We start from the raw sequence: 12,337 nt of genomic DNA, 5'->3' as shown, positions 1-12,337 counted from the left end.
ACTGGGCCGCAGATCACAGTTTATGGCAACCCCGAGCTGAGAGCCCGCGACTCTGCTCCGTCTCTGCAGCCGGCTTCCCTGCTCTGATACCTGGGAGCTCTGGCGCACTCAGGCACCCCCGGTCTCTCTGTGACCCCAAGGGTCCTGAGACCACACTGTCCCGGGAGGATTCCACCCCCCACTTAGCCACTGCAGCGACGTCCCTCCGCCGAGCCAACTTCTAAAAGGTCCGATTTTGTGCTCCGCTGCTCTATCACTTGCCAGAAGCGGCCGGCGGAGGCCCCTCCCCCGCCGTCTATCCTCCCGAATATCGCCTCGGATTCACTTCTCCGCACGCCCTACCTTCCAGTAAGTGGTCGCTTCTCTGTTCAGAGAGTTGTTGCTACTCTCCTGTTCGATCTCCTGTTGAGTTCGTAGGTGTTCAGAATGGTTTGATCCCTATTCAGCTGAATTCCTGAGACCAGATGAAATCTAGGTCTCCTACTCCTCCGTCATCTTGCTCCGCCTCCTCTGCTTGAGATTCTCTCTCTCCATCTCCCTCTTCCCCCACCCCCCGCTCGAGTGTGCCCTCGCATGATCTTCCTCTCTCTCTCACAAATAAATCTTTAAACCCACACTTATATGGTCATTAATCTTCAACAAAGGAGGCAATATACAATGAGGAAAAAAAGTCTCTTCAATAAATGGTGCTGGGGGAAAATGGAAAATCACATGCAAAAAAAGGAAACTGAAACACTTTCTCATACTGTACACAAAAATAAATTCAAAATAGATTAAAGATCTAAATGTAAGACTAGAAACTATAAAACTCCTAGAAGAAAACATTAGGCAATAAGCTCCCTAACATCAGTCTTGGCAACATATTGTGGATCTGTCGCCTCAAGCAAAGGCAACAAAAACAAAAAGAAATAAATGGGACTATATAAAACTAAAAAGCTTTTGCAGAGTGAAGGAAACCATCAATAAAGTGAAAAGGCAATCTACTGAACAGGAGAAGATATTTGCAAATGATATAACCGATAATGGATTAATATCCAAAATACATAAAGAACTCACACAACTGAATATAAAAAAACCAATCTAATTAGAAATGGGCAGAGCAGCTGAATAGACATGTCTCCAAAGAAGACATAGAGACACATGAAAAGATGATCAACATTACTAATCATCAGGGAAATGCAAATCAAAACCACGATGAGATATCACTACACACCTGTGAGTATGGCTATTGTTAAAAAGACAAAAAAATAACAAGCATTGGCGAGGATGTAGAGAAAAGGGTACCCTCCTACACTGTTGGTAGGAATGCAAAATGGTGCAGCCACTCTGGAAAAGAATAAGGAGGTTCCCCCAAAAATTTAAAAAAAAACTACCATACAATCCAGCAATTCTACTTCTGGGTATTTATTTGAACCAAACAAAAATACTAATTTGAAAAAACATACGTACCCCTGTTCACTACAGCATTATTTAGAATAGCTGAGATATGAAAGCAATCTAGGTATCCACTGAAAGATGAATGGATAAAGATAGATATATACACACACATACTTCCAAGAAAAAAAGTACAAACTTCCAATAAAAAAAAAATTGTTAAGAACATAGATCTCATGTTAAGTGTTCCTACTATAACAAAACAAAATTTTAAAAAATAAAATATTAAATACTTAAAAGATTTAATAAGATAAAGATTAAGTGTATTGGAATAAATATTCCATAAAAAACATCCAATTAGGGGCGCTTGGGTGGCTCAGTCATTAAGCATCTGCCTTCGGCTCAGGTCATTGGGATCGAGCCCCGCATTGGGCTCCCTGCTCAGCGGGAAGCCTGCTTCTCCCTCTCCCACTCCCCCTGCTTGTGTTCCCTCTCTCGCTGTGTGTCTCTCTCTCTGTCAAATTAATAAATAAAATCTTTAAAAAACAAATAAAAAACCATCCAATTAAATAAATTTTAACTACTTTACTGAATAATGCATATGAAATAATATAAGATGTGACTCTCTGAACTTGCCCCAATATATCTGGGGAAATCTGGTAGTCCTACAAAATATTCCAATTATATATGTAAAATAATTAGTCACTAATCTACACTGCTAACTATCCCTTCATGACTCTCTTCCCTGGTCACTTCCCTCGGCCTAAATCTTAAAATACCAGTGCGCCCTAGGGTACTATCCCATAAACTTTTCCCTTTCTTCTGGATGACTTCTATAAGATCTTAGTTCACTCCCAAGGCTCCAGGTATCAACCAGAAGCTGATGATTCCCAAACCTGAACCCGTGGACAGTCATGTTTTTTGAGTTCCAAGATAAATGCTTATTACATCTCCACTTATGACCCACACACAACTCACATTTCAACCATCTAAGCTGTTCCTCTATCCAACAACTGCCCCAATCTGTTCCTCCTCCTGTTTCTACCTTGTTCAGTGACAAAGCTTCCCATGCAATAGCCCAAGCCAGAAATCTTGTCATCAGTATAGATTGCTCCTTCTTCCTCCCTCCTCCTGTCAACTGGCCATCAAATCCAGGTACTCCCCTTCTAACTAGTCTCCTCACCCAGTCCTGCAGCCCCCCCAATCCATCCTCCACATCGCCTTCAGAGAAATCTTTCAGAGTGTACATCTGACAATGTCACTCCTTTGTACAAAATTACACCGGTGGTAGTCACGTGAAATACAAATTCCTTAGCCTGTCATACAAATTCTCTCAGTATCTCCACTCCCCTGGGGCCTACCTCCCATTTCCCGCTACTCCCCCTCTGGTACATCATGCTGCAATCACACAGGAACGGTTCTTCAAACAAATCCAGGCTCGCACTCTCCCTGGCCTCCCGGCTTTACAAGTGTCCCCTGACACCCCCAAACTCTGTTCAGATTCAGCTCAGGCATCACAAACGCCTCACATCTCGTACCATGCCTGGCCTCCTGGCTTTACACATGCGCCCATCCCCACTCCATCCGACCGACTTTATCAAGATTTACCCAGGCATCCGAATTTCCCGGACGCCCTGTCGCTCTCAAAGATCTCAAATAACCCCGCGTACATCTCTATCAGATATTCACATGGCCTGTCTCTGTCATAAGACTGCATTCCTGGAAGCAGAGCTCTTTCATCTTCCATATCTCAAGCGCCTGGCACAGCACCTGACATGCTAAAAACCAAGCCCATGTATCATCCCCACTACGAACCCCCAAGAAAACAGGTCACAGACACCCAGGAAAAAAAAAAAACAAAACAAAACGGTCTAAAGGTGTCTCATGCTGGGGCAGGTAGAGACCTAGGGCGAGGGCGAAGTCCACCAGCACAGTCATGCTCTGCTCAAACCCGGGCGGAGTGACAGTTGCACGGACGCAGGGCCGGACGAACCCCCGCCAAAGGACAGGAGGTGGCGACAGGATTCTCTCCCGATGTCATTCAAGGGTCCCGTCCTCACGCACGGAGCCTCCGCCCTGGCGAGGGCTGGGGCTGCGCGCAGCTCGCCCTGCCTCCCGCCCAGGCCCAGCTCCCCCGCCCGCGCCCCGAGTCCCGAGTCCCGGAGCCTCACTTCTCCACATCCGCGGACTTCATGATGTGGGTCTTGGACGCCGTCAGCTTCCAGGGCCCGAAGGAGAAGTCCTGGTGGCTGCTCTGGAAGCCGTGGATCATCATGGCCGAGGCGGCGCCGGCGCGGGCCTCACGGAACACGCTGGAGCAGCGGCGGACACCGGTTCCTCCGCCTCCGTCCGGCCCAGCCCCCTCGGCTTCCGAGCCGTTACCATGCCCGGCTCCTCCCCGCCCCGCCCCCTGCCGGCCGACCCGGACGCGGGCCCTCCTTTCCTCTTTTTCCGCCCCTTCGACTTTTGCTTCCGGGACCAGTTGCTAATGTTGCGTGACCTACGTCTTACGTCACGGTGCACCGGAAAACAGAAAAGGGGAGCGACAACTGAGGGGCGGGGCTTCTGCCGCAGGGGGTGTGGCCAGGGACGTACCGCCCCTCTCGCTGGACTCTTTGGATGACGTCATCTGGGAGTATTTTACAGAATGCCAGGGATGGAGAAGGCGAATTCGGCAGGATCTTTACAGACCTCGCAAAGCAGTGTCATTACGTCGCATGTTGGCGAATCAGTGTGCAGAGGAAATGTCCTATATTTTTCTGTCGAGGCCAAAAAACAGAAACCCCTTAGAATTTAGGAGGTCCAGCATTGAGTGTTACGTGATTCAGAAGTGGACATCTAACTACTGCTGATTAAGACAGACTCCTATCAAAAATTTCAGACTTCGGACAGTTCAAGACTTTCCTAATCTAGGCCCCTGGAATAGTGGAAGCAACACTGGAGAAACCGGTATTAAATCCACTTTTGCAGTGCTGTTTTGGGCATCCTTCGGCAAACCTCTTCACTAATGATTTTGGCTTCAGTTGCCTCAAAATGAGATGACTTGATGTTAGGACATCTCCCAAATCTGTCTTTCTGGCCTCATTTCCAGAAGCTCCCTCTCAGCCCTATCCACGTGCACTCAGCCCTACTTCTAAGCCCTTATCCTTGCTGTTCTATCTCTTAAACCTATTAAGTATATTCAGACGTACCCTTTTTCAGACCCAACCTGGCATCTTTGGAAAATATAGATTCTCCAGCCCCCCTGCCTTGCCCTAGCCAAGGAATGATATGCCTTGAATGGATACATCTTCAAAAGACTTTTCCTGAACCCTGGATTTACTTAACTTCTTCCTCTGAGCCAACACGTTGATTTAAGTCAACTTCAGTGTCCACTCATTCATCCAAATGAGTATCAAAATGTGAGCACCTGCTGTTTGCCAAGCATTTGTTTTATAACAAAATAGTATTCTCACCCTATCTTGTAATGGAGATTGACAATGGAGTTCTGAGACATGATTTCAGTGATACAAGGCAGGACCGCTTTCCCCTCAAAATGTATGTTATCTATCCAGTTTCATCTAAAATTTCAATTGCTTCAAGTAGGGCAATGGGCCACTGATTTGCTTAATCAGTCATTTACAATTTAGTCTAAATGATTTTATTATATCATTTTCTATGAGCTGCCCTTGATAGAGAAGTACCAGGCCACACTATCCAGACCTGAGTCAGTGCTTTCCCACCTACCCTTTCAAAACATTAGTCTCCTTCCCAAATTTTCCTAGGCAGGCTACAATGAAGACTTCCTATTAGAAGGATATTTTTGTTTAAATTTACAATCTAACAATTAAGCACTTTATCTCTGTGGTCTCCAATTCAGCACCTTATTAGAAACTTTAAAACTAAAATTCTTTAAGGGTACAAAGAAATAAATCTTTAAAGGTACAATTTAAAGCACTCACACATTAGAAAGAGAGATATTTAGGCATTAACTGGGTATTGTCTGTGCCCATTCAAGTACTATCATGCAACAACTATCTGCTTTATAAAGCTGGTTCTTGAGAAGAAGTAATACCTGGGAACTTGATTTTTCAACAGATTGGACAAAGGATGTTTGAGCCACCAAATCAAGCCATCTACTGTACAAGTTTGTCAAGATTCAGTTTTGAGGGACGCGTGGGTGGCCTGGTCAGTTAAGCGTCTGCCTTGGACTCAGGTCATGATCCCAGGGTCCTGGAATTGAGTCTTGCATGCGGCTCCTTGCTCAGTGGGGAGCCTGCTTCTCCCTCTGCCTGCCACTCCCCCTGCTTGTGTGTGCACCCCCCCCCTCTCTCTCTGACAAATAAATAAATAAATAATTTTAAAAAAAAATTTAAAAAAAGATTCAATTCTGAGAACAACCAACTGGTTATTATAGAAGTTTGCTCAGGGCGCCTGGGTGGCTCAGTCATTAAGCGTCTGCCTTTGGCTCATGTCGTGATCCCAGGGTCCTGGGATTGAGCCCCACATCAGGCTCCCAGCTCAGCGGGAAGCCTGTTTCTCTCTCTCCTGCTCCCCCTGCTTGTGTTCCCTCTCTCGCTGTCTCTCTCTGTCAAATAAATAAATAAAATCTTTTAAAAAAAGAAATTCGCTCATTTTCTCATGACACCAGCTTTGGGGGGCACCCACTGTGGTGCCAGAATTTGCTTTAGATATAAGGACACAACAGGAAATAAAACAGGCAAGATAAGATCCCTGTCATCTCAGAGCTCACGCTATAATGAAGACAGGTAAAAAACAAATAAATTTATGACTTCAGACAGGGATAAGTTCTGTGCAGAACATTGAGCAACTTAGGTGGAAAGGGTGACATGTGTGCTTGAGTGAGTGAGTGAGTGAGTGAGTGTGTGTTTGGGGATAGAGAGCAGACCGGTATAGATGGAGTGATCAGAAGGGCCCATTACTGGGAACGTCTAGGAGATGAGTCGAGAAATGTAGGCTTGGGACAAATCAAGAAGATGATGTCATGCTGAAGAACTTGGTACTTTTTTCAAAGAATAATTAGTGGCCATTGCCTCGGTGAGAGAACATGATGGCCTAAACTTGTGTCTTCGAAGTGAGATACACATCCGTATCATCATACTGCAAAATGCACAGGAGGGAAGGAAGAAAATATTAATACTTCTATTTATATTTATTTCATCTTTTTTAGTTCTATTTTTGTGCATGTTTCCTAATGTACATAGTGTATCTCATATTCATATGCATTTGATTTGCAAACAAATATTGGGATGCATGCTTGATTTTTTACAGATATTAATGGCAAGTGATCAAATGACTTTGTGGACCATTGGCCTAGTTGAAGGCAGGAGCGGAGGGTGAGAGAGAAAAGGACAGATATGGGAGAGGACTAGGTGACTGATTGAATGTAAGGGGAGGGACATCCAATCTGTGGCCTGGAGATCACAACACCATAACCAGGATGCCTGTCAACTGACCTGTTGAAAGACAGGGACCACCAGGAGAAAAGACATGGTCATATAAAAAGAGAGAAGAAGAATTTTCTGAGGAAGAGCCTGTGGCAACAACTCTGACTCCCTTTGTTCCTCCACATGTGAAATCCCATATGATGCACATAGGCATAGAATGCTAGAATCTATGCAATGTGGGGGCATTTCTGAAAGAATGATCGTGGTCATTAAATAAAATCAATATTGTTCAAATCTGTATACTGCATCAGTTGTAATTTGGTTTAACTGTCTCTTCTGTCTCAGAATGATTCCTTTCTGCACTGCAGAATAGCATACAGAACTGCAAAGAGGGGTGCCTGGGTGGCTTAGTTGGTTAAGCGTCCGACTCTCCATCTCAGCTCAGGTCTTGATCTTGGGTCATGAGTTCAAACCCTTCGTTGGACTCCACGTTGGGTGTGGAGCCTACTTAAAAAAAAAAAACTGCAAAGAATTTGGCCAAATTGCCCATCCACAAGGCTACCCAGCTTTCCCTTCATTCAAGGGATTCAGAATCTGTGCACTGACTCAGATCTGGGAATTAAGGAGGGGCTATGGCTTTCATGGTGATACAATCCAAGTTTTGTTTTCGTTTTTGTTTTTTTGTTATACTCAGGGTTGTGTTGGTAGCACAGATCAAGTAGAACCTTAATGTATTGTTCGTCTATTTCTAGCCTAGGGACTCAACATCAGTTACCCCTACCCAAGATCTCTGTGGGTCAACCCATTCTGATGCTCACTCTGTCCTTGTTGCCTATTATAGTTATCATACTCACATTGCCTCTGGTCAATTAAGTACTCCTATCTGGCTTTTGTGTCTTGGACATCACTACAACCCCATGGAGATCACTGAGTCGATTCTAATGGAACGTCTCCCATCTCCATCCCTGCATTGCAGAAATCAGCCAATGAAGCACCTTTCAAGGGTGGTGGTGTCCCTTTCATCAGTGTATTTCTTGGTAAAGGGCAGATACTCTAGTCCTCTCAGGGGACATAATTAGGAGGTAGATGAGCAGGTTACATGAGAGAAATCCATTCCAACATTCTTTTTTTTTTTTTAAAGATTTTATTTATTTATTTGAGAGAGAGAGAGAGAGCACACGAGAAGAGGGAGGGTTAGAGGGAGAAGCAGACTCCCTGCCGAGCAGGGAGCCTGATGCGGGACTCGATCCCGGGACTCGAGGATCATGACCTGAGCCGAAGGCAGTCGCTTAACCAACTGAGCCACCCAGGCGCCCTCCATTCCAACATTCTTATCTCCCTATGTCTTTGCATTACTTCTACATTAAGCCAAAGAAAATCTATATCTCTACTTCTGGCATCAAGGGTCATGGTTGAGATCAAGTTTCCATAAGCCTACTAAACAAACAAGTCCCAGCTGTTCACACCAGCACATCGAATCCAAATATCAAAGCATTGAGCTCTCTCCAAAATTACATTCCTCTTCTGCTGGGCCAGCACCTCAGTGGGGAAATAAAAATTCCCACACTTGGGGCGCCTGGGTGGCTCAGTCAGTTAACTGTCTGCCCTTGGCTCAGGTCATGATCCCAGGGTCCTGGGATCGAGCCCCATGTATCCAGCAGGGAGTCTGCTTCTTCTTCCCCCTCTACCCCTCCTTTCTCCCCACTCCGCCCCCTGGCTCATGCTCTCTCTCTCTCTCTCTCAAATAAATAAAGTCTTTAAAAAAAATTCCCACACTTGCTTTCTGGAATTTTGCAAATATAAATTAGCAAAATACTGTGATTTGTTTGCTGTTTTCAAGTTCTGGATTTGATTTTGCATCTTGTCCTCTGGATGCACTGACAGTGAATGTAGTTAAGGATCCGGAAGCAATGAGAAGTGGTAGGTGGTTCACAGGGAGAACTGGCATCCTCTTGCAAAGGGTCTGCCTCAGATGAGGTCATCCTAGAAACTTGAAGCAAATCAGGACCATCTTAGAGAGAGGAAGGGGGCTGGAGATTGTGGGATCATGGTACCTAAGTTTTCCCAAATCTCACTGCCTCAACTCTAAATGCCTCACTCTTGGTCTAAATGTTCTAAAGTCACATAACAGGCCTGCAAGCCTGCAAATTAAACCTATGTTGAAAGTCAGCCACCTGCAGGGCCATTACTGTAGCTCATTTTGTGCTCTTTTGGCTCAGTGGCTATGAGAGGCCAGAGACACTTATAATAGGCGATTGTAGCTTTCTCGCTTACAATGAGCTAAGCCAAGGAGTTAAGTTATATATTCTGTTCCTGTTCAATGGTTTCCCTGACATTTTCAACATGCATGCTGAACAAAGCCTATTCATTTCTATTACTACCCTCCTCTCAAACACAATAAGGGCTTGGAATGCTTTCATTTCGACCACCATCTCATTTCGTATGTTATTTTCCTCTTGAGCTTTTTAAAAATATCCATTCTCTGGCTCCCCATATTCACTAGCTATCTAAACCAATTTTTTTTCAAAAACCCTCAAAAGGAATTGTGCTTATATCAAAACAAAACAGAGGAGGTGGCAGTTGGGACCCTTTGCTCCATCCTGAAGTAGGCAAGGAGAAGAAAAGTTCTAATGGAAGGTGGAGAGAAGCTGCAGATGTGTGAGATGGCTGGTGGAGCCCCAGCAGCGAGAGAGCAGCTCACAGGGGGTTAGCCTGAGGCCTAGAAGTGTCTCCTTAAAGGCTACAGGAAGCCTCAGTACCCCGCAGCTTATTGATGAAGAGAACACTGAACACAAAAACACATTCCCTAAGGAGCATCTTAGTCAAGTTACTCTTGGTTGAAAGGAACAGAAACCCTCTTCAAACTAGCTTTAGGAAAGTACTCTATGTTATGTGTTTAAGAATCTGGGGTTACCTCATGGAATGTGCCACGAACGTGAACAGCCGGGTCTCGGGAAGAGAGGAATGAGGAGTTGGAAAGCCCGGGGTTCTGGTTGGCCCTACTCAGTCTCTCTCCATGGCTCCTAGTCTCTCTCTTTCCCTTTGCTCTCCTGTCTGTGCATCTGCTTCCTTCTCCTCTCTTTGCAGACCAGCTCACTCTACTTCTCTTTGTATGTGGCCCCCTGAGCTTCCTGGTAGACCTCTTGATAGCTGTCTCTGGGTTCACATTTTAAATTTCCAGAAGAGGGCATCTGACAGGCTAAGCTTGAGTCAGGTGTCCAGCATGGCCCAGTCAGCGTGATAAATGGGGCCATGTTGGTACAAGCCTTCGACTTTGGAGACCATGGTTCTCAGAGATAGAGATATACTGCATGCCCCGCCCCCAAAGTCTGTAGCAGTGGGCTTTGGGCTGATTAGGGGAGGAACAGAAGGGTTTGTAACTGTGTGGTACTCTTAGCTTAGGCAAGACCCAGTGGGGACAGAAAATATTAGCAGAATGGGATATGAAAAAAGAACCTGAAAGAGAAGTTACAGAATTTAACTTCTACCCACTTTACAGTTTTCTGTGACTAAACACAGATGTCTAAACAATACCTGGGCAAGGTTTGGGGACCCACAAAAGGATGGATTAAGGGTGAGTGCTAGGTTATTTCAAAAGTCAAAATTAAAACTGTGCAGGCTCACCAAATATGTGAAACAAGGGCGTATCTACTTATAGATCAGTCTGCAAGGTCTTTCATAGCTCGTGATAACCCAAAATACACCCATTTGGTTTATGAGAAATCCAACTTATGAGAATTAACACTCCTACTTAGGCTTCTGAGGCATTTCTTTGAATTTATGAGGAGGACTGATGTGAATTTTCACCTGCTGGGAGAACTGCTGAGCCCCAGGAAGCAAGAGCCACTGTGTGGCCTGCCAAATAGTGGTCCCTACCTTTGTTGAGACTCTCTCTCAGAGCACTCTAATGGCTGATAGTGGAGGTGATGTGGGGAATCGGTAGCATTGTTTGTACTACTTTTTTTTGTCTTTGATGTTAGTTTCTGGCATTAAAAATTTTCATTACACAAATATTGTAGTGCTTTTTGTATAATATATACGATATCTTTTGTGAGTGTAGATTTAAGTGTATGGCATGGGACAATGGCAAGAAAAGCTGATGGAGTAACAGTAAGTCACATTATTTTAGGATCATTTATAAAGGGAATCAGTGGTACTATATCTTTGCAACAATTATTCATGTTAACTGTTGGAGTAACTGGTCCATTTCATAGAGAATTGGTGTTGCTTTAGTATAAATGAGCATTCATTTGGGGACTCGGGAAAATGTAAACACACAAAAGACCTTGATTCAAATGTTATCTTAAAAGATTGTGAGAAAAATTACTGGATAATTCCTCAATAAGACATATTATACTCTCAAAAGTGTTTTTATAGAATAGAGTCTAGTAAAGGTAGATTTTTGTATGTGTGTTCTTTAATTCAGGCCACAGAAAGGCTAAGCTATAAAACTCCAAAGGATGCACAGATTTACTCAGGGGACTACCGTATGCTAATTTCTGGAGACAGAAATGAGCAAGTGAACTGTGGATCTTAAGACAGCTACCCAAGAAACACGGATTAAACAAAACAAATGGAATCAGTACAGGAATTCATGCTCTCTTTGTTCAGGGATATTGTATGGCCAGAATATTTTTCGTTCTTTTTCCTGCTTCTTTTGGGGCCAAAACAAGGATAAAAGACACTGAGGCAAGTTACACGCAGAGAACTTGAATGGACAAACAGACTTTCTTTCTGAAGGTATGAGGAGGGGATGAGCTGGTAGAGGTGGGATGAGGGAAGACAGGGCTGAGATCGGAGGGGATTCTCAGTCGGATCAGGCATCTCCTTTGGTGGGCACAAACAGGAGGCAGCACGTCTAGTTGTGGCCGGGGACCTAGAAGCAGAGCCCCATCACTACAGTGTGAGTTCCAAGGTTGATGTTAAAACAAAAAGAAAAAAAAAAAAATCCCAAGGGATTATTGCCGTCATTGGGTGTGATCAATCAGGCTACCCTGAGAAGAGAACAAAAAAGGATTAAGCTTTGGCAAGTGGACTCTTCAACATTTACCTTGTAATGGGAAAAGTCCAGACAGGCTTTTGAGGGGGAACATAAATGGATAAGCACGAGGGATCTGGAGTCAGGCTGCCTGAGCTCCAACCTTGTCTCCTTGCTTGCTAGTTGTGTGGCCTCTGCCAACCCTCACTTTGCTCATTATTTTTTCTCATTGTTATTCCTAATAATGGCATACATCATGGGATGGTCAGGAAAATTAAACGAGAGAATATATGCAAGTATCCAGCACAGTGCAAAGCATTTAAAAGTAGTTCATTTTTGGTTTTTTTTAAAGTTTGGACCAATGCCTGGACTTATTCATGGATTCGTAAGCATTTATCGAGAGTCAACCATGATGCAGGCACTTGCTATCTCCTAAGGAATCAAAGACAAGTAAGACAGGGTACATATCCTTAGAGAACTTAATTCTATACCCAGGAGACAGACACATAAGCAGTGTCCCTGATGCCAATAGACACATGTGTGAAACACTATGAAAATGCAAAGAAGGGGGCCACAGACCAGACTGGAATGATTGCAG

General features: G+C 44.4%; 1 protein-coding gene across 1 annotated transcript in view; it reads right to left on the bottom strand.

Moving 5' to 3' along the window:
- Nucleotides 1–3,827, bottom strand: part of TIPRL (TOR signaling pathway regulator) — a 40,433-nt gene extending 36,606 nt beyond the window's left edge. Inside the window, exon 1 of the mRNA XM_025877970.2 lies at nt 3,546–3,827. Coding sequence (XP_025733755.1) covers nt 3,546–3,649 — 104 coding nt within the window. The 5' untranslated portion in view covers nt 3,650–3,827. The remainder of the gene's footprint in view (nt 1–3,545) is intronic.
- Nucleotides 3,828–12,337: the final 8,510 nt, after the last annotated feature.

The sequence above is a fragment of the Callorhinus ursinus genome, unplaced genomic scaffold, assembly GCF_003265705.2.
Source record: "Callorhinus ursinus isolate GAN/ISIS: 27379988/994484 unplaced genomic scaffold, GSC_fseal_2.0 scaffold13, whole genome shotgun sequence".
NCBI lineage: Eukaryota > Metazoa > Chordata > Mammalia > Carnivora > Otariidae > Callorhinus > Callorhinus ursinus.
The sequence above is the reverse complement of the archived record's forward strand: the minus strand, read 5'-3'. Positions and strand labels throughout refer to the sequence as shown.